The sequence below is a fragment of the Balaenoptera borealis genome, assembly GCF_965194805.1.
Source record: "Balaenoptera borealis genome assembly, chromosome: 19".
NCBI lineage: Eukaryota > Metazoa > Chordata > Mammalia > Artiodactyla > Balaenopteridae > Balaenoptera > Balaenoptera borealis.
Genome location: NC_138878.1, coordinates 64,193,457 through 64,220,562, shown reverse-complemented (window position 1 = coordinate 64,220,562; position 27,106 = coordinate 64,193,457). Strand labels below are relative to the sequence as shown.

Here is a 27,106-nt window from a genome sequence, read left to right as displayed (position 1 = left end):
GCCCAGACGCCACAACAAAAGATCCTGCATGCCTCAACTAAGACCTGATGCAGCCAAATAAATAAATAAATATTAAAAAAAAAAAAAGAAGTGGGATTGCTAGATCGTATGCCTGTTCTATTTTTAATTTTTGAGGAACCTCCATACTGTTTTCCATAAAGCTGTACAACTTACATTCCCACAAACAGTTCACGAGTTACCCTTTATCGGTATGCGCGCGTGTGTGTGGGCACGCATGTGCACGCACACACACGTTTTGGAAAGACATGGAGAGAACAGTAGAGTAACCTCACTGCATTGGCAGCAAGAAAGCAGCAGTTGCATCATCTCCAAAATAAGCCTTTGTACTGCAGGTTGCTGTGGTGTTGATGGCCCTCTGATTCTTGGAATAATCTTTCCCTATATCCTAAGATTTTATGGCCCCTCCCTAATGAAGTCCTTCTGCCATCAAAGCTTAGGACCAACCATTTCCCTTCTAGGCTGAAAGAAACTTACAAACTTTCATCTGGTCCAGCACACTCCCCAGACATCCAGTAATAATCCACCCATCCTGCTCTGCAATCCCCAAAAAAGATTCCAAGCCCTAATGACTCATGCATTCATGATGGAATAATACACATGAAGACACCCAAGCACCAACTAGACCCAAGACGTCTTCTTTTCATTCAGTGACCCCAGCCAGCCCAGACACCGCCACCTACAAAATCTAATAATAAAAGACAGATGCATATGCTGATGCACGTGCCCTAATGAGACTTCAACATCTTCCAAGGAAACACTTGGAAGTTATCTTTTCTTTACCTTCCAAATGCATCTGAAGCTTTCTTCACTAGCAATCCAAAATAACAGAAAATACCAAACGTAACCCACAAAGTGACCTCTGGGGTTTTCCCTATAATTATTCCACGAGTTGCATAATGATTCTTGCCCTCCCAAAAAACCCCACAAAATTCACTTTGTGGAGTGGATGTTGTGGGGAACCTTCTGGATCCACCCCCCCAGGACCAGTGCATTCATCCTCCTGCACCCAGAGCTCCCTGTGGGCTCAGCTCAGGCCTTGGTTCTAAGGACACTGAAGGATGACATTCTTTTTCCTAATGCTACTTCCTTCATTCCTCTTCAGGTGTGCCCACGAGTTCTCCAATTAAAACCACGCATGCAAATCTCAGTCACAGTATCTGTGTCCCAGGGAAACTGAGCTAAGGCACTATGGCCCCTCCCACCATTCCATGCAGCCTACAATTAGCCATGGCCCCACTTCCAGGTCCTCCAGCCAGGACTGAGACATCCCTTCTCTTTCCTTTTCTTTTTTGGCCGCACCGCATGGCTTGTGGGATTTTAGTTCCCAGACCAGGGATTGAACCCCAGGGATCGAACCCCGGCCCTCGGCAGTGAGAGTGTGGAGTCCCAACCACTGGACAGCCAGGGAATTCCCGAGACATGCCTTTTCAACAGATCCACACACCCCGTGATCCCACAACTACGCTTGGGACACATACACACCACTCACTGGGCTCATCTAGAGGCCCACCCTTGCTGCCATATCCCTCCTGCAGCCCCCTACGGGCTCCCCTCCACTTTTCCCCGTTTTTCTACCTCTCCCCCATGCATGACTGAGCAACAGGGCTAAAAAGCACAGGGACCACCGGGCACCGCATCACAACAGAAATGCACACGAGCTGCCGGCCAAAGGCCAATGGGCATTCAGTATGCAGATCAAGAAGATGGCCCTCCTGGGAAAACCTGCCAGCCACTGGGGACATCACAGAGTCGAGCTTTAAAGGCCCTTGAGGTTTGGTGGGATTGAGTTCAGTGAAGAAGTCCCAAAGAGAGAGAGCGCCCAATCTCACTGCCTCCTGTTCTCCCCACTCACATCTAATTGGAAGATACCCTAACTCTTAAGGGGTGGCCTCCTCCATGCCCCCTTAGGTTACTGATCTCCTGGCCACTCTTACCACAGTGAAATCACGATCCCCCACTCTGAGTAGATTAATTGCTGGAAGGCAAAGCTCCTGTCCAAGATGGCAACTGGTCGCTGGATGTATAGAGCTTAGAAGACCTGGGGGCTATAGCAGATGAGTGACACAACAGACTAAACATGGGGACAACTCAAGACACTGCATGAGGGCACCAGTTCCATAGGGCTTTTTAGGACTCCCTACATCTTTTTGCTTTTGAGCAATTAAGTAGCCAAATGGGATAAGGATGAATTGAGAGTTGAAATCTCCAGAACAAACAAGGGAAACATCCTCATCACCCACCCTTTCCCTTGGTCTCCCCTGAGGATTATTCAGCCCAATCCACAGCCCCAGCATCTAAACACATCCCCACAGTGAGATGAGGCCATCATCCTGAGAAGAGAAGGAATATGGTGCACCCTACAAAGAAGGGAAACTGGGAAAGACTCCAAATAATCAATGGAGAAGGGCATTTCTGATGAGGGCGATTAATATAGAGGCAATAAAACCTGGTTAATGTAACAGAGATTGTCAGGAGGGGATGGGGAGATATCTCTGGCCTAGACCTGAAGGAACAGAAAGGGCAAGAGCCATGGTGATTTAATGACAAAAGGTAAGAGCGGGAACTAAGAGCCAAGACAGAAAAGGTTTTGGTGTTTGTGAATGAAGAAAAAGTAAACGTGACCAGGGCAGAGAGAACCATGAGAAAAGGTTAAGCTCCCAGGATGAGGCTGGAGCAGGGCCCTGAGGACGACACAGAGCTGTGTAGCCACCGTGAGGAGTCGGGATTTTGCCCTGAAGACGTATGGAAGCCAGTGGAGGTCTGAGTGCCAGAAGTGACAAACCCTCCCTTCCCATTTATCCTTATTCATGGGAAGACACCTGATGATGGTCTCTCTGACTTGGAGCCTATGTTCCTGCCTCCATCCTACTGTTTTTTTTTTTTTAGTTTTTCATTTTGGGAGGCCTGGGACCCACTTAATATTCTAATTACAAGCGGACACTCCCTCCATGAAGAACCGCCACACACAGACACACGCCCAATCTGGCCAATCATTTCAGGGGTCAGCGTTGCTCAGTCTCAGAGTTTCCGGTCTAGTCTCTCATCTCCATGTTACAAGCGGGCTCCCTGAGGCCCAGACGGGAGACATTTCTGAGAAGGTCTGAGTTGAGTGAACAGAAGCGGTTGTACTTGAATTCTGAAGTGGGAGGCTGATGGCCCAGTGGGCAGAGTTTGTCCTCATCGCCTGTCCCATTTAACACCAGGACCATCTTTCTTGTTCCTGAGCAAAGGAAACTTCTCTTTCAAGGTCTGATCACAACGATACTAAGCATGTAATTCTTTGCAGAAAAATCACAGTAAAATAATTTTGCAAAAACATAGCTACTGGCGCGGAAAACACTGTAAGGGGACAGCTTACAAATAAGCTGTGAGCAAACTTCTTCATCATGAATAGAGCGGCTGTGGGAATTGGCTGTGGGAATTCCCTGGTGGTCCTGTGCTTAGGACTCTGCACTCTCACTGCTGTGGGCCCGGGTTTGATCCCTGGTCAGGGAACTAAGATCCCACAAGCCACGCAGCAATCAATCAATCAATAGAGGGGCTCTGTTGGAAGAAGGTTCCAAGTCAATCCAACCCATGCTTCATCATTTGCAGAGAACAGACAAGAGGGACCTGAGGGAAACTTCATCATATCATCTCATAGATCACTATTTTACCAGATCACATAAAAGAGAAGAAAATGAAATATCTGGTTAAATTAGGTTGTGACTGTTAATATAAAAGATCATTGACATCCTTACCAAGTAGTCATCAAAATAGTCTAAAATTACTTACTAGTTACCAAAATACATTTCCAAGATACAACATAAAGAGGAGACAGCAAACAGGCCTCAAATAAATTAAAACAAGCAAAGAGAATCAGCTTGTTAAAATTTTTTTCATGTAAAGAATTCTGGGGCAAAGTGAAAAAAAATTTTGAGAATAGAGCATATTTAGAAAAGAATGACGTGAATTAATTATAGGAGACCACCAAATCTTATTTCAGAAGTGAATAATTATTTACAGGAAAGTAGATATTGAATGAACTAATTTTTATCTCAAACTACAAAAAGAACTAAATGTAAAGAAAGGAGAAAGAAAAAAGTAAAAGCATTACCAAAAACACCCCACGTTTAATGTTCCTTTAAAAAGGCACTGTGGGGCTTCCCTGGTGGTGCAGTGGTTGAGAATCTGCCTGCCAACGCAGGGGACACGGGTTCGAGCCCTGGTCTGGGAAGATGCCACATGCCATGGAGCAACTAAGCCCGTGAGCCACAACTACTGAGCCTGCGCGTCTGGAGCCTGTGCTCCGCAACAAGAGAGGCCGCGATAGTGAGAGGCCCGCGCACCGCGATGAAGAGTGGCCCCCACTTGCCGCAACTAGAGAAAGCCCTCGTGCAGAAACGAAGACCCAACACAGCCATAAATAAGTTAATTAATTAATAATAAAAAAAAAGGCACTGTGTAGTGACAGAGTCAGTCTTTCCTGTCCCACTTCTCTCCCCACCATTCACCCACCCACCTCTACCTCATGCCAGGAAAATGGAAGGGGGTGACCTACAACTGTCTGGGTCAAGTCACTGCGCCTTGGCCGAACAGGAACTGCAAATGGAAGTTATCTTCTCATACAAGTAATTACAAAATACTCGAACCTTTCCGTTTTGGCAGTTCTCAACCTCATCTGTCTAATTTAAGCAAATAAATTTTAAATTCATTAGATTCTAAAGCTACAAATCAGCGTATCACAACATAATCATTCATATGCAAACAACTCACCGCCCATCTGGACCCAGTTTCTCGCCTCTACCTGCACTACTCTGTTTCCATTTCCTTGTTTACCTGTCTCCCTAGTTCATCTCGGTCTCTGTCTCTCATTCTCTTCCCCTCCGCTCTCCTGCTGTTCCTGCCCTCCTCTCCATTTCCTCCCTCACACCTGTCCCACCCCCACTCTGTGACCTGTTCCCCCTCTCGATGCTCCTTCTCTCCAACCTCTCTGACTGCCCTAAACCTCCATGTATTTCAGCCTCTCTCTTCCCCCACCTCTGCTCCCTCTCTGCCCGGCCCGTTACACCCCTTCTGTCCCTGTTACACGCCCTTCCTCCCAACTCTCTGGCACCCCAAGTGGCTGTGCTTCCTTCCTGCTCGCTTTCTTTCTCAGCCCCTTCAATCAGTAGTTTTCCTCTTTCTCTCCCAACACCAGGTTGCTCTGTAGACCAAGGTTCCAACTCTTATCCTCTTCGCCCACTCTCTGTGTGAAGTGCCTCACCATTGGGCCCTCTCTCCTACCGCTGATTTACAGCCCCTCTCCCTATTTTGCTCACCTTCGTCTATCTCCCTGCAGATCCCACTTCTATAAACTTGTTTTATTCACCTGCTTTCACAGGTTACCGTCTTTCAAGTTGCTGTTTCCAAGTCCATCGGCCCATTGTCTATGTTTCCATCGGTTCTCCCTCATTCTTTTCTCATCTCAGTTTTTCTATTTCTCTCTCAGTCGCTTTCCGTCTCTGCTTCTCCTGATGCCCCTCGCCCACGTATTTACAGGGATGGAGACTGAATAAGATAGCCGCCCACCGCCAGAGAGCATTTTCCATCCGGTGGAATTTGAGACAGAGGAACACTGGGTGTCACACGGCTGGCCCAGGTCACCTATGCGGGGTGAGTGGAAGGGCTGACCAGGAAGGGGAGGCCGGGGGAGCCGAAGGACCGGCCTGAGGAGACGCGAGGACAGAGGGGCGGGGAGGGAGGGAGGGGGTCTCAGGAGAGGGGCGGGCTCTGCAGAACCCCAGGACCGGGGAGAGGACGCGGCCTGTCCGGGAGCGGGGCGGCCGGCGCTGCCCTCCAGGGGCCGAGGGGGCGAGGCTGGGGGGCGCGAATCCACCTCGTGGAAGGGGACGTTACATGGAGGGGGAGGGAGTAAAGGGTTTTATGGAGGAAAACGACCCTAAAGGCGGTGTCTACGGGAACCGAAGGTCGAAAATCTAAAGGCAGGGACCAGCCTCAGAGCAATTTCAAACCCAAAGGAAAACACAGCCGACCTGTAACGGCGACGTCTGGGTTTACTGTGGCGCAAGCGCAGGTGCGGGGATTTAAGATCCGTAGTGACACCGAGACCCTGAGGATGGAGTATGGGGGAGCCGCGCAGCACAGATTTACACTAGAAAACAGAAACGCCCTGCCGTGTGACCTCCACTCCCTGCCCCCTGCTTCTGGTTCCGTAAGAAACTGCGCCCGCGGGGTTAGAGGCGGGGCTTCCAGGATGGGGGGGGGGCCTGGGCGGGGCGCTAGCGGTGAGGGGCGGGGCGTGGAGAGCCCGAGTCTGCGCAGGGACCCGGAGAGATCGGTCAGGGGGCGGGGCCTGCACGCCACCCACCTGGCTCTGAAGACGTCTTTTTCGGGTTCAGAAATGCTCAAATGTCTTTTGTTCCTTTGTGCAGCAGAGTTCCTCTCTGCTTCAAGTTACTGTCTGCAACGGTTTTAAGGCAAAAGCTTACAGTTGTGTGAAACACTTACGTCGGAAACTGAGATCTTTTCCTCTTGACAAGTTGAAAACGGTTTAAGTCAAAAGCTGTTTTTGCCAGCGGGTGGCTACAAGTCCTGCTAGTGAGGCTGAAGCAATTCAGCGGTCTGGGAACTCGGGTCTTGGGAGTTTGATGTGAGAAGGTGGTTGGATCCAGGAACATTTCCTGCAATTAAATTTAAGCAGTTTAAGTAAACAAGAAGTAGAGTTCTCTCTGCATTACAGACTAGAATGTAAAATACAAAACTCTCCCTGGGTAGAATGGGCCATTTCATACTGACACCGTACAGTACAGGTTTTTCTGTCTATTCCCCACTCACTCAGGAGGCCAAACTCAGCACTGCTCAGTTGCAGACTCATAGGGACAAGACCTGGGGTCTGAGACTGGAGGACTAAGGCATTTGATAATTTAGCACACTAACCATTGCTTTAAAAAGAGCAATGCATTTTGGGAATTTCCTGGCAGTCCAGTGGCTAGGACTCTACCTTCTCACTGCCGAGGGCCGGGGTTTGATCCTGGTGGGGGAACTAGGATCCTACAAGCCGCCCGGTGCGGCAAAAAAATGAGTAACACATTTTATTATTTTTTTAAAATAAATTCACTTTTGGCAGCTTTGGGTCTTCGTTGCTGTGCACGGGCTTTCTCTAGTTGCAGCGAGAGGGGACTACTCTTCTTTGCGGTGCGCGGGCTTCTCATTCCGGTGGCTTCTCTTGTTGCGGAGCACAGGCTCTAGGCGCACAGGCTTCAGTAGTTGCAGCACGCAGGCTCAGTAGTTGTGGCGCACAGGCTTAGTTGATCCGCGGCATGTGGGATCTTCCCCGACCACGGATCGAACCCGTGTCCCCTCTGTTGGCAGGCGGATTCTTAACCACTACACCACCAGGGAAATCCCAACAATACGTTTTAAAACATTGTTATACATTGCATTTTATTTTTTGCTGAAGTGTTTTGACTTTTTAAAACCAGCACCTCCCTCCCCCAATTTTGAGATATAACTGACATAGATCGAGTTTAAGGCGTACAGCAGAATGGTCTGACTTACATATATTGCGAAATGATAACTCCATCATCTCATATAGATACAATAAAAAGAGAAAAGAAAAAATTTCCTTTTAATGAGAACTGCCTTCTTTTTGGCTGCACACAGGCAGCATGTGGGATCTCAGTTCCCCGACCAGGGATGAACCCGCGCCCCCTGCACTGGAAGCCCCGAGTCTTAGCCACTGGACCACCAGGGAAGTCCCTGCATTCTTCTTTAAAACAGTTTTTCTGTTCCACACTGGTGAATTACCTTCAAATACCTTTGAGAAAAAGTTGTTTACATCATAATATACTTCAGTCAATAATTCCTAAACATAATGTAACTTCAAATTACTATATGTTCATTTGAGGGTAATTAGGTAGTTGACTTTTATTTAAAAATTATATTTTCTCTCTTTTCTTTGTTCTCTATTTCTGAAAGCTGTGTCAGATGTGGATAACAAAGCAGCCGGTAAAATATAAGGTCTTGAGAAGACACTGGAATTTACTTTCACCAAAATTATCATCAATTTTGCATTATTTCTAAATATTTCTATGTGTATTAACTGATTGAACTAAAGTCCTAAAGGAAGTCTTTCTTCATAGTACACCTACTATGTACCTGACATTGTCTTATGTGCATTTTCATGTTACAAAAGTCTCAAAATAATCCATTGATTTATGTATTCCTTGGTGTAAGACAGGGAAAAAATGTAAATTAAACATTAAATCTGGGTCACAAAATGTGGATGGAAAAAATAATCCTGAGGAAAAATTGTACTAAAAAAACAAAAGAGGACTTCCCTGGTAGCACAGTGGTTAAGAATCCACCTGCCAATGCAGGGGACATGGGTTCGAGCCCTGGTCCGGGAAGATCCCACATGCTGCGGAGCAACTAAGCCCGTGTGCCACAACTACTGAGCCTGTGCTCTAGAGCCCGCGAGCCACAACTACTGAGCCCATGTGCCACAACTACTGAAGCCCGCGCACCTAGAGCCCGTGCTCCGCAACAAGAGAAGCCACTGCAATGAGAAGCCCACGCACCGCAACGAAGAGTAGACCCCGCTTGCCGCAACTAGAGAAAGCCCACATGCAGCAACGAAGACCCAACGCAGCCAAAATTAAATTTTTTTAAAAAAAGGAATTTTACTATAGCTGACAATGAATCATGCAGCATATTACTTAATACTATAATTTGAAATCAACATTTTAACATCCTATGGAAAGCTGATCTTCTATTAAAATTATTTAGTATTTATTACCCAATAAATATTTCCAAACATTAATGTTCATTAGGCTAGTGTAAAAATATCTTAGGCAATTTATCTAAATAGTAATTTACTAGCATCTTCAACAACCATATTGCACAATGGAACCTATGTGTACAGCAGGAAAAGGAGTGTAATAAATTCATAGCATGAACTAAAGTGTGGTCTTTCCCAACCAAGAAATCAGAAGTGTCAGGAGTAAACATTCAATGTTTCGTTAAACAGTCTGACTGCATTTTTTTGATGTCTGACTACTGACACCTTGAGAGTTTCAAAACAACCTCTTCCTATGCTGCCTATCTGGGCAGGCTGATAAAAAAAGCTAAGGGCTCATTCTTTTGATACCAACTGGAAGTTCACCATAAGCAGGTACCCTCCCCTCATCCTCATCCAGTAATCACCTTAACAGACCAAGCCAGTCACCATTCCGTTTTGTCAAGCTATTTTTTAAACAGCTTGGGAGTCTACTCTGCTCCCCCTAGAAGTTTCAGAAGGTAACAAACATTCTCGTAACACTTTAGCATACGGCCTCATCTGTCTCAACATCCAAACCAAACTTTGGGTGTGGTTCCATCCTGTTCCAGTGGACGACTGCAACTGCAAATGAACAAGAACAAAAATGTTGGGGAGTGAATATGTGAAATTTCTAGTTTATGAAACAAGAAAAGTTCCTATTACATAGTGTTCATTCTAAATTATTTTAGAGTGCTCCAAGCTCAAAAAGAGATTACTTTTAACCTTTTTAGTTTTTTATTTCCTAATTTTTTCATATGTTTGTTATTGCTATTTTCACTTCAGGTAAATCAAGGTGCATACTATGGGCTTTATTTGGGCACAAAAGAGGACATCAGGAAACATTACATGGCGCACATTCATGAACAGGGGGGTAGGTTTTAGGGGGCCAGAGTCTATAATTGCACTGCTATGGACAGAGTGCGGAGAGAATAACTCAAATGCAAATTATGAATATATAATCCCCAAACTCTATGTTCTTTGAATCCATCATGGAAAGAAATTGTTACAGATTCTTTCAACCTTGAGAGCCTATGGTGCATTGTTCGTTTCCGTTATGAAGTACCGAAGTGGGATAAAACTGTGTTGGTGGAAGAAACATGATCCATTCAGAGTTATGGAAAAAAACGATAAAAATTTTATTAAAGCACGAGACTTACGATACATTCTGAATAAAACAGTAGCAAAATATAATGGCAGCAGCTAAATATGAATCATACACATGCACATACTTTTCTGGTCCTTTTGATTACATTTTCCTTTCAAGATAACTGCTCTCTCTTCAATTTCCAAGAATAAGGCTAATTTTTCATTAATCACTGATGCACAACAACTATTGCCAGTCAATGGAGAAAATGACCACCATTTCACCTGCATTATTTCTACCACATAATCAGTACCTAATAACCTGTAACTCTCCTCCCATGAAAAGCCCAAGTCCTTTAATGTCCAATCTGCTCTGTTCATGGTCAGTTGATAGAACATTCTTTCCTATAACCCACACTGGCCTATCTACAGAAGGGCACCCTGAACATAATAAGCACAATGAGTCATGTCACAGTTTTACAGTATTCTCTGCCCTTCCCTAATGCTAATTCACACACTACTGAATTTGATAATTTTCTGTTCTTATTTTTCCAGGGAACATGGATGTCAATGAACCACACCTAATAAAGTCAGCCCCTTCACCTTATTGATTTCTTCCCAGAGACCATCATGAAACGACTGTAATGAAGGCATAAGTTGAACAGACTTCAACCTTCAGGTTGAAAGTCATGAATAGCAATGTACTCTTTCAAGAAAACTCAAATATTTAAATATTTTATACACTGAATGGGCCATTTCCGCATGAGTCCTTGCTCCTGTGATAAACATCATGTCGTTGAGTTTTAACAGATTTTGATTTTTAATTATTCTGCACTGTACAATTATCTCAGGCTAATCTCAGAAAACTGAAGACTTAGGTATTCCTAGTATGGTTCCTTGAAGTGCGGTCTGTTGTGAGAAGTGGTGAAGAAATTTACCAACTACTTTTATACAGATTCTCCCCAATATGAATTGTTTGGTGAATCCTAAGGACACACTGTTTCTTAAAGGTATTTCCATGTTAAGTATATCTGTATATTTTCTGTCCTGCATAAATTCTCTCATTATGCCAAAGGCATGCACATCTGAAGAAGCCTTACAACATTCATTACATTTGTAAGGTTGCTCTCCAACATAAATCCTCTGATGCTCCATAGTTTTGATCTTTGGGACTCTGCTGTTGCCTAATACTTAACTCAAGTGAAAGCCTTTGCCATGTTTATTGCATTTTAAAGGTGTCCATCCAATATGTTCCCCAACGTTTGATATTTGGATAAAATATCCTTATCACACACACTACACTTGTATGGTTTCACTCCAGAATATAGATCCTGTTACTTGGTGAAAAGTGTGCAGTAAGTTGAAAATTGCCACATTCATTGCATTTGTTAAGTATGGACTATTTGGTGAACCCTGAGTTTAAGGCAATACCTAAAAGCCTTGCAACACTCAGTACATCTGTAAGGTTCTGTCCAGTATGGATTTTCTGATGACTGGAGAGGTGTGAGCCCCGAGTAAAAGCTTTGCCACAATCACAGCATTTGTAAGGTTTCTCTCCAGAATGAATTCTTTGGTGAATCCTGAGGTAGGATCACTGTCTAAAGGCTTTGCCACACTCAATACATTTGTATGATTTCTCTCCAGTATGAATCTTCTCATGAAGCCTAAGGTGTGAACGCCTGCTAAAAGCCTTGCCACATTCATTACATTTGTAAGGTCTCTCTCCAGTATGGATCACCTGGTGTTTACTGAGGTTTGAAGGCACACTAAAGGATTTGCCACACTCATTACATTTGTAAGGTCTCTCTCCAGTATGAATTCTCTGGTGATTTACAAGGTGTGAATTTTGACTGAAGACTTTGCCACACTCATTACATTTGTATGGTTTCTCTCCAGTATGAATTCTCCGATGACTTGCTAGGTGTGAATTTTGACTGAAGAGCTTACCACATACATTGCATTTATATGGTTTCTCTCCAGTATGGATTATCTGATGTGTAGTGAGGTGTGAACCCTGAGTAAAAGCTTTGCCGCACTCACTACATTTGAAAGGCTTCTCTCCAGCATGAATTCTTTGGTGAGTAGTGATGTCAGACCATTGCTGAAAAGTCTTGCCACATTCAATACACCTGTATGGCTTCTCTCCAGTATGAATCCTCTCATGATGCCTAAGATGTGAACTCTTGATAAAAGCCTTGCCACATTCATTACATTTGTAAGATTTCTCTCCAGTATGAATTACCTCATGGTAAGTTAGGCTTGAACGAACAATAAAGGCTTTCCCACACTCATTACATTTGTATGGTTTTTCCCCAGTATGAATTCTCCGATGACTTGCAAGGTGTGAATTCTGACTGAAGACCTTGTCACATACATCGCATTTATATGGTTTCTCTCCTGTATGGATTACCTGATGTCTAGTGAGGTGTGAGCCCTGAGTAAAGGCTTTGCCGCACTCATTACATTTGAAAGGCTTCTCTCCAGCATGAATTCTTTGGTGAATCCTGATGTCAGACCATTGCCTAAAGGCCTTGCCACATTCAATACACCTGTATGGCTTCTCTCCAGTATGAATTCTCTCATGAAGCCTAAGGTTTGAACGTTTGAGGAAAGTCTTCCCACATTCATTACATGGGTAAGGTTTCCCTCCAGTGTGGACTACCTGATGGTTGATTAGGCTTGAATGCACAATAAAGGCTTTGCCACATTCATCACACTTGTATGGTTTCTCTCCAGCATGACTTTTCTGATGGTCAGCCAGGCTTGAACTTTGGATAAAAGCTTTACCACATTCATTACGTTTGTGTGGTTTCTCTCCACTATGAATTCTTTGATGTTTTACAAGTTTAGAACTATGGAAAAAAGCCTTGTCACATTCATTACGTTGGTAAGGTTTCTCTCCAGTATGGATTACTTGATGGTTCGTGAGGCTTGACCACATACTAAAGGTTCTGCCACACTCATTACATTTGTAAGGTTTTTCCCTGTGTGCTTTATGGTCTTGTGTCAGTATTGAAGGATGGATAAAATCATTCCCATACATATTAGAAGTGTTGGTTCCGACACTAGGAGTAATTCTTTGGAGAGCTGAAATTGAGGAACTATTGTTGATGAACTTCTCAACTTGATTACATTCATAAATTTTCCTTTCAGTGTGAAATATCTGCAGTTCATCCTGAAAGCTTAATGCAAGCTTATTTTCAATAGGCTTGTTTCCTGCATCACTTCTACCATGTTGATCTTTTCTATCAGTGAGGTTTTCATTATGGGTTACAGGCATTCCTTTGTAATTTCTCTCATCATCTCTCCACTGACACTCAAAGTGATGCATATTTTCTCGGATTTCCCTTAAGTAAAAACCTTTGACTTCATGGCTTTCATGTCTTCCCAAAATCACTGTCTGGAATATATCTCTTGAATTAGTGTTCTCCTTTGGTTGTAATTTCTTGATAACATGTGTGGGAGAGATATCTACAAGATACAAAATACCATAGGTTTCTTATTAATTACGATTCATGAATAAATATTTTATGTAGAAAACATAACATTATACCAAAAATAACACACTGAATGTAGTTAAGAAACTTCCCAACCATGATCTTCACATTTTGAGAAACATTAAAGAAACAGGATTCTTTAATAAAGAAAGTGTGATCACATGTAATTAAAATTAATTTTAGGGTAGCCTCATTTCAAGCAATCTATGATAAAAACACTCACATTGTGCAAACTTATGTTTAGCTCTCAAAAAACGGCTAATCCCATGACCAAAACCCCAAAGCACATACCAACTGACTGTAACTGAGGAGAAATATGTCAGACATATTTTCTGCATACTAATTATACCTAATCTGCATACAGTACATACTTATTCTATCAATACATAAATAAATGACAAAAAATAGACAATATATTGTAATGGTAAATAATCCAAATCAAGCTTATCCAACAAAAAACGTAAATAAATGGCAGTTTAGAACTGCAAAACAAATACAGCACTGAGAAAAAGAATTTAATAAAACAATGTTTAAAAAATGAAATATTTTTCTAAATACCTATTATAAAAGTATCAGTACCCATGAAGAATAGGCATTTTATAACATTAACAAGTACATGTCAATTATATTGCATAATACATTCTGAAAGACCATCAATTGTAAGTCACAATAAAAATTAATAAAAAGGGACTTCCCTGGTGGTCCAGTGGTAAAGAAATCGCCTTCCAATGCAGGGGATGCAGGTTCGATCCCTGGTCAGGGAACTGAGATCTCACATGCCACGGGGCAACTAAGCCCACGTGCCACAACTACTGAGCTCACGCGCCTCAACTAGAGCCCACATGCCGCAAACTACAGAACCCACGTGCTCTGGAGCCCACTCCACAGCTAGAGAAGAGAAAAACCTGCATGCCACAACTAGAGAGAAGCCCACACGCCACAACAAACACCGCAACGAAAATCCCATGTGCCGCAACAAAGACCCGATGCAGCCAAATAAATAAATAAATAAATAAATATTTTTTAAAAAGATTAATAAATGCACTATTCTAGTAACCCATGATAAAACGAGCAGTAATAAGTAACCATGTTATAGAATATATTCTATGGAACGCTAAACACTCCCCCTTAAGAATAAAGAAAAGACTTTTACTCCAGAAAGAACACACAATATGAAAACTGTAAAATATGTTGAGATAACTGACTCCTAAAATATCAGGTCAGGAAAATATATGGCATTATAAAGAATAAGAACTGAAGAAAGAAGTCAGAAGTCACATGATTTCATGACTGCCGTTATATAACAGCCAAGCAGAGCAATTCCCTCTCTATGCAATGCCCTTTAATTCTCCAGTTCATTGTCCCCAAAATATATGTAATATGAAGTGTGTGCTTTAAAAATCTATGATCTAAGGTCAGAGACAACATTGTTGAGAACAAGTTGCAAAATAAAAAATTACAAAATATAATGCAAAGGGATATCGCATAACAAACATGAGAGAAAGTTGATATATCTAATTAAATAACAGTAACTCATGAGTCTTTCCATAAACGTGCAATATTATAAGCCATCTGACAGTACTTACTTGTTTTAAAAGCCTGAGGTAAACTACCATTATTTTTCAAATAAGGGAGGTAGACTTAGAGGGTTTATGTACATAACCCCAATTTACACAGAAAGTAAGAGAAACAGGAGTGTGATGGTGGAGTTCCCTGGTGGTCTAGTGGTTAGGACTCAGCACTGTCACTGCTGTGGCCCAGGTTCAATCCCTGGTCAGGGAACTGAGATCCCGCATGCTGCCCGGTGTGGCCAAAATAAATAAATAAAAATAAAAATAAATTTAAAAAAATAAATTAAAAAGACTATCTTTTCAAGATACATGCACCCCTATTATAAATAGTAGCACTATTTACAATAGCCAAGACATGAAAACAACCTAAATGTCCATCGACAGATGAATGGATAAAGATGTGGTACATATATACAAATAGAATACTATAAAAAGCCATAAGAAAGAATGAAATAATGCCATTTGCAGCAACATGAATGGACCTAGAGATTCTCATACTAAGCAAAGTAAGTCAGAAAGAGAAAGACAAATACCATATGATATCACTTATATGTGGAATCTAAAATACAGCACAAATGAACATATCTATGAAACAGAAACAGACTCACAGACATAGAGAACAGACTTGTGGTTGCCAAGGGTGGGTGGGTGGGTGGGAGGGGACAAATTGGGAGTTTGGGATTAGCAAATGGAAACTACTATGTTTATATAGGATGGATAAACAACAAGATCCTACTGTATAGCACAGGGAACTATATTCAGTATCTTATAATAAACTATATGGAAAAGAATATGAAAAAGAATAGATATGTAGGAACTTCCCTGGCGGTCCAGTGGTTAAGACTTCACCTTCCAATGCAGGAGGTGCGGGTTCGATCCCTGGTCAGGGAACTAAGATCCCACATACCTCGTGGCCAAAAAACCAAAACATAAAACAGAAGCAATATTGTAACAAATTCAATGAAGACTTTAAAAATGGTCCACAACAACAACAAAAAAGAATAGATATGTATAACTGAATCACTCTGCTGTACAGCAGAAATTAACATGACTTTGTAAATCAACTATACTTCAGTAAAATTTGTTTAAAAAGACTATCTTTTCAAAATATTCTGGACGAAGGGTAGGATTTAGGGAAACTGCTGATGAGCCGTATCACCATCACTAAAGAAGGAAACAGTGTAAAATATATAAAAGAATGTTCATTCCCCAATTCAACCCTGCCACACACTGCAAATATAAAACAAAGAACACTAGGCGTATCATCGTCCAGCTTCGTAAGCTCAGTCATTAAGATGCTTCAAAATAATATGTGTTGAGGAAGGATGAACAATGGCACTTACAGGGGACGAAAAATGTGGTATGGACGATAGTTTAGTCAACAGCCTCAGAAATACGAGGATATGAACTTGGACAATGTTGTTCCCAGGAGAAATTCCTGTATTATTTAGTGTGGCTCAGATGGCATGATCACCAGTACATGTGATCAACGCTGTCATGGTGCCCTCGAGAGATGCTCCACTGACAGTCCTCAAAGACCAGAAAACTGGAAACACTTATCAGTCAGGCTCTTGTGTACCTTCCATCTCAGTATCCTGGGACATGCTGACCACTCTACTGAGTGGCTTCAAGTGGTGCTTCTGTATGTAGCAGGATAACATTGCAACATACTACTCAAAGTGTTCTCCATCAAGAGTTTTCTGTCACCAAATAAACCCACCCCATAGGAGAGTCCCAAGAGTCTGTCTATCCTCCAAAAGTGGATTATCACAGCAAAAAAACAGAGGATGAAATCTCAGATCCCAGGAATGTGTATTTCAAAAGCAAGCTTCAGAGGCAAAATCATGCAAATTTAACACAGTATGAAATCAGGGAAGAGTTTACATTCCCAGATCAGATAGAGCAGTGGAAGAATGAGAAAAATATAAGATATGGGGGTCAGATACTGTAGGATCTTGACATAGGACTGTGTGTTCTACCCACAGACACAAAGCTAAGAGCCTGAAAGACTGACATATAAACCCCATGTGGGATTTGGGATCAAAAAGAGGACCACTCTGCCCACTGTCTTTACAGTTTTCTTAAGTAACAATCACAGATGATCCAACGCACGTCCCACTACACACCCCCAAGCTGTGTGGCAAAAAAGGAACAAAAAGAAGGTCTGAGGGATCTAAACAGGCAGACGGGGCTTGAGACAGCTCCATGCAGGTTCTGGGGTGACAGACGGAATCAAAGAGCAGCCAGTGTTTTCTCATCTTCTGATTAGGTCTCCCAAGTACAGCAAATGGAGATGGAACTGGGATAGGTCCACATGTTACCACTACAGCGGTGTCAGTTCTTACCTATATGGGCTAAGAACTGAGCAACCAATGAAATCAAGTTCAGAAGGGGAGACAAACCTCTGTAAAACATCCCGTCCCATGCTCCTCAAAGTCAGGGACCAAAGAGTTCACAGGGGCCAGATGGCAGAGTGTAGATCATGAGAAAAATTTTGCCTTTGTCTCTGTAGGAGCTGCAGCCCCACTGGAGGGTGAAAGAATACATTTTACATGTTGACAGACAGAGTGATAAGTTGGGGAGAAGAAAAATTTCCTCTGAGAACTCAAATAATAAAAAAAACTTCTGTAGTCCCATAGAACTCTCCCACTTGGGGAGAGTTTCCCCAAAACTGTTAATGGTGTGGCCTCCCCTCTGTCCATCTGAGATCTGACCTGTGTCCACATTTTTGATAATTTTCCACCCCTTTGGTTTTTTTTCACTATTTTCACTTCACTCTCCAGAGTCCAGCGCTCTTTCCCTTACACTAAAATGGAGATAATAATAATCAGATCAGAAACAGTAATTACTGCTAATTGCAAGAAAGGAAGATCATGTGCTGTGTCATTTCCAGAATCCCAGCTCTTTGTTCAGCTAATGTGTGAGGACATTACAGATGGGTCTAGGAAAATATTTCACAAATTCATCCACTGCTTGCCCCCTCCTGAATGCATAAGGAACAGTGTAATATACAGACATCCAGCTCTCTTTCAAGGACTACTGAATCAAAAACACAGGGGTAGCAGAGAGGGAAGTGGATATTCTAAGTTCGCTATAAGGCTTTATGCCTATTTAAGCTCTGGAACCACCCTTGATGTATCATAACATGGGCAGATCACATGAAGAAAGGCAAGTTCAAAGTCCTCATGCCACATTATGACACTTTTCATGTCTGAGTCAACAGGACTTTGATCTCAGTCAAGCAAGGCAGGGGCTCCCAAGAGGCACATGAGGGAAAATGCAAAGATACCCAAGGACGGATCCCAACTTCAGAGGGAAGTTATCCTCACCCAGGGAGAGCAGGTTCCTGTAGGTCTCCACCATCACGTCCCTGTACAAGGCCCTCTGAGCAGGGTCCAGGCATTCCCACTCCTCCTGAGAGAACTCGATGGCCACATCCTCGAAGGCCAACCGTTCCTGAAATGAAAACACATTTTCACCATGGGGCCATGAGGAGAGTTCTTATCTGCATACAAAATGAGAAGAAGAGAGAGGGGTAAGGATCGATTCAGTTGAAGTATGTATTCTGACAGATGCACGTAAAGGTATTTGGGGCACATTATGCCTCTCTAATTTCTTATGCTTTTCCATAGGAGATTATGATAGCCTCCAAATCAATGTGGATTTCTCATTTTTCTGTATGATACATGAAATACACAAATAAAAACTCAACACTGGGTCGTCTATACAGAAGTGTTAAAGAAAGGTCGGAATCTAAAAACTGTGATGACGATAACAGCAATGGCTACAAGTTTCTGAACACTTCCTATACGTTACGTGTTACTCTAAACGCTTTACCTGAATTAACTTGTTATCAATGTAATAGCTCATTAGAAAAAGATGTTTCCATTTTACAGAGTAGAAAACTGTGTCACAGATGGAATCTAAGGCTACTCTAGATTCAGAGATTAGCAAATGCAAAGAAGGAAGAAGAAACAGAACAATCAACCAAGAACATCACTTTACCTGAGAAAGAGCCATTTCTGACTCCTTTTCTTTCCTCTCCCTCCTCTTCCGAGTTTCTTCCTCAGAAAATATGAGTCTTTAGAGGTCGATCTTTAAAGTGGAAAAGATGCTGTTTAATGCTCAGAATCAACACACCCCCTTCCTGAGTCACAGCCACACACACAGGGAAGACCTCAGCATGTGGAACAGACAGTCCTCTGCCACCCACTGTCCCAGGAGGGGCTCAGGACAGTAAACTCCTACACAGAGACCAATAGGTGAAGTTTCCCACCCTTTCCTTCAGATCAGGTTCCCCTCCTGGTGAGGCCCTCACGTACACAGCAGCAGCGGGCACCTCAGCTGGACCCGACGACCCCCTTCAGGTCACAGACCAGCCCTGATCCACCCACACGCAGAGCAGAGCCCCTCAGCCTCAGCCCAGATCTCAGCCCTCAGGAACGGGGGGACTCAGAGTCACGATGCTCAGTGAGGGATACACCAGGGCACCTTAAGTATCACTGAGGCTGGGCCCCGCACAGACTTTGTGAAGCGGAATCTCTGGTCAGGTAACAAAGGTATTTGCAAAATGCCTCATCGCTGTCATGTGCGGCCTGGATGAGCACCCCTCAGAGGGGGCAAGCCTGGCACACCTTGCACCTTCTTCTTTTCCAGCTTTATCGAGGTATAACTGACAAATAAATATTGTGTACATTTAAGACGTACAATGTGATAGCTGACACACGCATATACTGTGAAATAATTACCCAGATCAACTTCTGCCTCTTCCCCCAAATAGCTGGAATAATCTTCTCACTTGTTAGTGCATGAAATTACCCCAGCCCATAAAAATTCATCACCCTCACAGCCTGGAGCCACTTTCACCTTCTGAGACAACCACATCCTGCCTATGGAATGTACATCTCTCTCTTTTTCTTTCTTTCTTTTTTTAAAATTTATTAATTTATTTATTTTTATTTTTGGCTGTGTTGGGTCTTCGTTTCTGTGCGAGGGCTTTCTCTAGTTGCGGCAAGCAGGGGCCACTCTTCATCGCGGTGCGCGGGCTTCTCACTATCGCGGCCTCTCTTGTTGCGGAGCACAGGCTCCAGTCGCGCAGGCTCAGTAGTTGTGGCACACGGGCCCAGTTGCTCCGTGGCATGTGGGATCTTCCCAGACCAGGGCTCGAACCAGCGTCCCCTGCAATGGCAGGCAGACTCTCAACCACTGCACCACCAGGGAAGCCCGAGAACGTTTTATTTTAAAGATGAAAGAACAGAGTGTATAAAAAGTTGTGGGAGGGACTTCCCTGGTGGTCCAGTGGCTAAGACTTCACCTTCCAATGCAGGGGATGTGGGTTTGATCCCTGGTTGGGGAGCTAAGATCCCACCTGTTTTGCAGCCAAAAAACATAAAACAGAAGCCAAACCAAATATCGTACCAAATTCAATAATGACTTTGAAAGTGGTCCACATCAAAAAAAAAATCTTAAAAAAAAAAAAACAAGCTGTGGGGTGCATGTGTGTGTGCATCTTTGTAAGTGTTTAAGATAGACAATGCCACCATGTTTGTATACTGATCAAAGTAACTTCCAAGAAGTAAAAACACATCATGCGGGACTTCCTTGGTGGCGCAGTGGTTAAGAATCCGCCTGCCAATGCAGGGGACACGGGTTCGAGCCCTGGTCCGGGAAGATCCCACATGCCGTGGAGCAACTAAGCCCGTGTGCCACAACTACTGAGCCTGCGCTCTAGAGCCCGCGAGCCACAACTACTGAGCCCACGTGCCACAACTACTGAACCTATGCACCTAGAGCCCGAGCTCCGCAACAAGAGAAGCCACCACAATGAGAAGCCCACGCACCGCAACGAAGAGTAGCCCCCGCTCGCTACAACTAGAGGAAGCCCGCGTGCAGCAACAAAGACCCAATGCAGCCTAAATAAATTTATTTGTTTATTTATTTATTTATGTATTTATTAAAAAAAAAAAAACCCACATGATGCCACACCGTCCTGACCCTGAGAGTGGGGCTGGGAACTGTGGTACAATTTCAGGGTCAGCCGCAGCCAGGAGCAGGGACAGACTTCACAGTCGGTACTGAGGAGAGAACACAGGCCCTGAGGCAGATGGGTCAGCCAGTTAGAGGAGGTCTCTTCCCTTCGCTCCAGGGGCTCCATGAAGAAGAAGCAGGGTCTCTGAGAGGAAAGATGGGAGCGGATGAACTGGGCTGATGAGGGCCTGTAAAGGAAAGGTAGGGAGCAGACACAGGGAATGTGAGGGAGCAGAGCCGGGAACCTGAAGTGAGACCGGTCAGTCTGGGGGTGCGCTTTTCCCCAGCGGTGATGAGCCCCACGGGGACAGCAGAGGCGGCACAGCTGGGTGTGGTGGGGATGCCAGGGAAGGCAAGGACGTGGAGGGTCACAGGAGAATGAGTGCGCACCCGTCCTTTGCTTTGCGGCATCTGACTTGCACGGCTGTGAGGAAGTGACAGGGTGTGCTTGTCTCCATCTTTTTTTGTTTGTTTGTTTGGCTGCACCACGTGGCATGCGGGATGTTAGGTCCCCGATGAGGGACTGAACCCGTGCCCCCAGCAGTGGAAGCTCGGAGTCTTAACCACTGGACCACCAGGGAATTAATTCACTGTCTCCATCATTTAAAAATAACCCGCATGAACTTCGGAATATTACTCAGCCATAAAAAAGAATAAAATAATGCCATTTGCAGCAACATGGATGGACCTAGAGATTCTCATACTGAGTGAAGTCAGACAGAGAAAGACAAATACCATATGATATCACTTATATGTGGAATCCAAAAATAGGCTACAAATGAACTTATCTACACAACCAAAACAGAGTTACAAATGTAGAAAATAAACTTATGGTTACCGGAGGGTAAGGCGGGGGGAGGGATAAATTTGAAGACTGGGATTGACACAGACACATTACTATATATAAAATAGATAACTAATAAGGACCTACTGTATAGCACAGGGAACTCTACTCAATACTCTGTAATGGCCTATATGGGAAAGGAATCTAAAAAAGAGTGGATATATGTATTTGTATAACAGATTCACTTTGCTGTACACCTGAAACTAACACAACATTGTAAATCAATTATACCCCAATAAAAATTAAAAATAACAATCCGCATGAGGTAGAAGAGTATATTCCATTAGTGCACCATTTTTTATCCCCAGTGTAGACCAAGACAAAAAGCCTGGAATATGGTATACACTCCACATGTAGTGAATAAATGAATAAGAAGGACACAAAATTACACTAGTACCCGCTCTGCCATAGTCTTCACTTTGTGGGACAGATGGGTGCAGGGGTCATCTGCCCTGGAAAGAGTGAGGAGGGAGCTGACCAGGAACAGCAGAGGCGGGGAGAGCCAAGGGTCCTCCATGCAGACAATGCTCCTTGCCCTCAAAAGGTGCAAAGGACAAGCGTGGTTCAACTAGAAGCACAGTGAGCTCATCCAAGGGGTAGCCGCCTGCGGCCGACCAGACCGATCTGGGCAACAGAAAGGCTACAATTGGGAATTCTCCGGTGGTCCAGTGGTTAGGACTCAATGCTTTCACTGCCGTGGGCCTGGGTTCAATCCCTGGTTGGGGAATGAAGATCCCACAAGCCGCACAGTGTGGCCAAATAAATAAATAAATTAATTAAATTAAATAAAACAAAATCAATAGAAAAAGCAGAAGCCTCTTGGCTGCCTAGACCCTAACATGGAGAAGAGTTCTTGGAATCTAAGGTTTCTCACTCTGCAATGACATTAGCTTAAAAAAATCACAGCCTGAAATCCTGACTTGATGGGGTTGGCTGGGATTGTGCAAAGCAACAGCAGAAGCAGAGCAGGAAGCTGGTGTCTGACAGAACAGCAGAGGGGAGGCTGGAAGACCTGAGGGAGGAAACGCAGGCAAGGGTCAGACAAACCACTTCTCTTCCTCAAGTCTCCTACTTGGGAAACCACCATCACTGCCATCCTAGAGAAGACAGTGAAGACGAGTGTATGTAGGGTGAGTGTGTGCTGGGTAGGAAGACTAGATCCTTTCTCTAAACGTGGCCCCACTAGCTCACCCCCTTCTGTTCTGCTAAGTGCTGGGCACTGGGTCACCGGGTGAGTATGAACAGAGCTTTTCCTTCTTCTACTTCCTGAGCTTTCCTGCTGTTACTAGGGCTCTAAATCCCCAAACACCGCTCCCCATCCTGTCTCCAAATTCCCTTCCCAGAACGTAGTGGCCTTCCACCTTGTAGAAATATACTTGTTCCACAGTTAGTTTAAAACACCTTGCCCCTCCCCTCCCCAGCTTCCTTTTGACTGGAGAGAGAGAGAGAGAGAGAGAGAGAGAGAGAGAGAGAGAGTGTGTGTGTGTGTGTGTGTGTGTGTGTGTGTGTGTGTGTGTGTGTGTGTGTTCTGGGACAGGAAGGGAGAGATAGTAGACTAACCACCACTGGCCTGGCAGGAAGACAGCAGCAGCTGCACCTTTCCAAGGATGAGCCACTGTACTGCAGGTCTCTGTGTTGTTGATTACCCTTGATTGTCTGAACAATCTTTCCACAAGTTAAGGACACCTCTAGCCCTTCTCAAGTTGTATCCACCCCTGGTAAGCCCTCCCTAATGAAAACTTTCTGCCATATGAGTCTTAAGACCCATTGTTTCCCCCCTTGACTCAAATCGACAGACTTCCATGGGGTCTGACACACTCCCCAGAGACTGCGTAACGATCCCCTTCTGCTATGCAATCCCACAAAACATTCCAAGCCCCGATGACTCAGGCATTCACGATGGACTGATACTCATGAAGACGTCCAAAAACCACTAGGCTTGACACCATATTTTCATTCACAGTGACCCCAGCCCAAGCACTGTCACCTCCAAAATCTACTAATAAAAGAGAGATTTATCCAAAACTGCAATGAGGTACCACCTCACACCAGTCAGAACAGCCATCATTAAAAAGTCTACAGGGCTTCCCTGGTGGCGCAGTGGTTAAGAATCCGCCTGCCAATGCAGGGGACGCAGGTTCAAGCCCTGCAGGTCTGGGAAGATCCCATATGCCGCGGAGCAACTAAGCCCGAGCACCACAACTACTGAAGCCCGCACGCCTAGAGCCCGTGCTCTGCAGCAAGAGAAGCCACCACAACGAGAAGCCCGCGGACTGCAATGAAGACCCAACACAACCATAAATAAATAAATAAATAAATAAATTTATAAATAGGCATATCATTAAAAAAAAAAAAGTCTACAAATAACAAATGCTGCAGACGGTGTGGAGAAAAGGGAAACTTCCTACACTGTTGGTGGGAATGTAAGTCAGTGCAGCCACTGTGGAAAACAGTGTGGAGGTTCCTCAGAAAACTAAAAATAGAATTACCATATGATCCAGCAATCCCACTCCTGGGCATATATCCAGACAAAATTCTAATTCAAAAAAAAAAACAAAAACATGCACCCCTATGTTCATTGCAGCACTATTAACAACAGCCAAGACATGGAAACAACCTAAATGTTCATTGACAGATGAATGGATAAAGAAGATGTAGTACATATACACTATAGAATACTACTCAGCCATAAAAAAGAACTAATGCCATTTGCAGCAACATGGATGTAACTAGAGATTATCATACTAAGTTAAATAAGTCAGAAAGAGAAAGACAAATACCATATGATATCACTTACATGTGGAATCTAAAATATGACACAAATGAACCTATCTATGAAACAGAATCATGGACACAGAGAACAGACTTGCGGTTGCCAAGGGGGAGGGGATTGGGCGAGGGATGGAGTGGGAGGTTGGGGTTAGCAGATGTAAGCTTTTATATACAGGATGGACAAACAACAAGGTCCTACTGTATAGCACAGGGAACTATACTCAATATCCTATGACAAACCATAATGGAGAAGAATATTTTTTTTTTAATGTATATAAAAGAGAGATTTGGGACTTCCCTGGTGGCAAAGTGGTTAGGAATCCGCCTGCCCATGCAGGGGACGCGGGTTTGATCCCTGGTCCAGGAAGATCCCACGTGCCGCGGAGCAACTAAGCCCATGCGCCACAACTGCTGAGCCCGCGTGCCGCAGCTACTGAAGCCAGCACTCCTAGAGCCCGTGCTCTGCAACAACAGAAGCCACCGCAAGGAGAAGCCAGCGCACCACAACAAAGAGTAGCCCCCATTCGCCGCAACTAGAGATAGCCTGCACGCAGCAACGAAGACCCAACGCAGCCAAAAAAAAATAAAAATTAATTAATTAATTAATTATTTTAAAAAAGAGAGAGAGATTTGTCCAATGATGCACATGCCCCAATGAGACCTCAACATCTCCCCAGGAAACACTCCAAATTCTCTTTTGCATCTTTCAAAATGCATCTGAAACTTTCTTTGTTGCAACCCCAAATACCCCAAAATACCAAAGGTAAGACAAAAAATGATCTCTGAGGTGTTCCCTGTAACTACTCTATGGGTTGCACGATGATTTCTGCCCTCCCAAAAGACCCCACAAAGCTCACTGTGTGGAGTGGATGCTGGGGGGCACCTCCTGGATCCACCCCCCCCAGGACCAAGGCACCCGTCCTCCTGCACCCAGAGCTCCCTGTGGGCTCTGCTCAGGCCAGGGTTCTAACATCACTACAGGATAACATTCCTGCTCCTAATTCCACTTCCTTATTCCTCTTCAGGCGTGATCATGAGCTTCCAAATTAAACCCATGCATGAAAATCTCAATCTCAGCATCTGTGTCCCAGAGAACCTGAAAAAAGACATTATGGCACCCAAATCCAATCCATGCAGCCCCACACCTACCCATGAATCCACTTCCAGGTGCTCCAGCCAGAACTGAGACATCCCTTTTCAACAGTTCCACACACCCCTTGAACCCAAAACCACGCATGGGACAGGTGCACACACCGTTCACTGGGTTCATCTAGAGGCCCATACTTGCTGCCATATCACTCCTGCAGACACTTAAAGGCTTCCCTCCACTTTTTCCCATTTCTTGACATCTCCACACATGCATGAACAAACAGGGCTAAAAGGCACAGGGACCTATGAGCACAGGCGTCGCAATTGGCGTGGACAGAGCTGCAAACGGAAGGACGCTGGGCGTTCAGTATGGAGATCAAGAAGTTGACCCTCCTGGGAAAACTTGCCAGCAACTGGGGACATTATGGAATCTAGTTTTAAAGACATTTGAGGATTGGCTGGATTGTGTTTGATAAGGAAGTCACAGAGAGAGAGAGAGAGAAAGAGAAACAGAGAGACGGCCCAGATCTCATTGTCTCCTGTCCTCCCCACTCACAGCAAACTGCAAGGTACCCTAGCTTTTTAAGGGGGGGCCTCCCTCATGCCCACCCCACAGGCTCCTAAGCTTCTCCCCATCCTTACCAAAGTGTAATCAGTATCCCTGACGCTGAGCAACTGAACTGCTGGAAGGCAAGGCTCCTGTCCAAGATGGCAGCTAGCCCCTCGATGTGCAGAATTTGGAAGACCTGGGGGCTATAGTGGAGCAGTGACACAGCAGTGACACTTTAGTTCAGTTACAGTTGAAATTTCCAGAACAAATATGGGAACTAACCTCATCATGTGTCCCAGCCCCTTGGCTTTCCCTGAGGAGTACTCTGCCCAACCCAGTCCCCAGCATCTAAACACCCCCAGAGTAAAGTGCTGCAGGTGTCCTGGGAAGAAGATGGAGACAATGCACCCTCCAATGGAGGGAAAAAAGACCCAAAATAATCAAGGGAGAAGAGCATTTCTTATAGAGGAGCTTGATGTGGAAGCAATAAAACCTGGGTAATGAGACAGAGAATGACTGGTGAAGGGAAATCGAGATGATTGGCTGGAGAAGATGGGGAGATATCTCTGGCCGAGACCTGAAGGAGGAGAAAGGGCCAGAGCAGAGACGATTTAGGGACAAAGGGTGAAGCAGGAAGTAAGATCTGAGATAGAAAAGGTGTTGGTGTTTGGGACAGAGAAAAGCTGAATGTGACCGGGGCAGAGTGAACCACGAGAAAAGGATGAGGCTGGAGACAACGGCAGGGCCCTGAGGACGACACAGAGCTGTGTAGCCACCGCGAGGAGTCGGGATTTTGCCCTGAAGACGTATGGAAGCCAGTGGAGGTCTGAGTGCCAGAAGTGACAAACCCTC

The 27,106-nt window shown here is 44.3% G+C and overlaps 1 protein-coding gene across 11 annotated transcripts in view; it reads right to left on the bottom strand.

Moving 5' to 3' along the window:
* Positions 1–9,933: 9,933 nt before the first annotated feature.
* LOC309616826 (zinc finger protein 480-like) overlaps positions 9,934–27,106 on the bottom strand; it is a 57,921-nt gene continuing 40,748 nt past the window's right edge. For 7 of the 11 annotated variants that reach the window (XM_082367965.1, XM_082367959.1, XM_082367960.1 and 4 more), the window contains 3 exons: positions 18,978–19,067; positions 18,302–18,428; positions 9,934–13,375 (listed from right to left, as the gene is read on the bottom strand). In XM_082367965.1, the coding sequence (XP_082224091.1) occupies positions 11,496–13,375; positions 18,302–18,428; positions 18,978–18,992 (2,022 nt within the window). In that variant the 5' untranslated portion in view covers positions 18,993–19,067 and the 3' untranslated portion in view covers positions 9,934–11,495. Of the gene's footprint in view, positions 13,376–17,374; positions 17,499–18,301; positions 18,478–18,977; positions 19,068–20,935; positions 21,145–27,106 lie in introns of those variants that run through there. The other 4 variants (XM_082367966.1, XM_082367954.1, XM_082367953.1 and 1 more) reach the window with 4 other exon arrangements.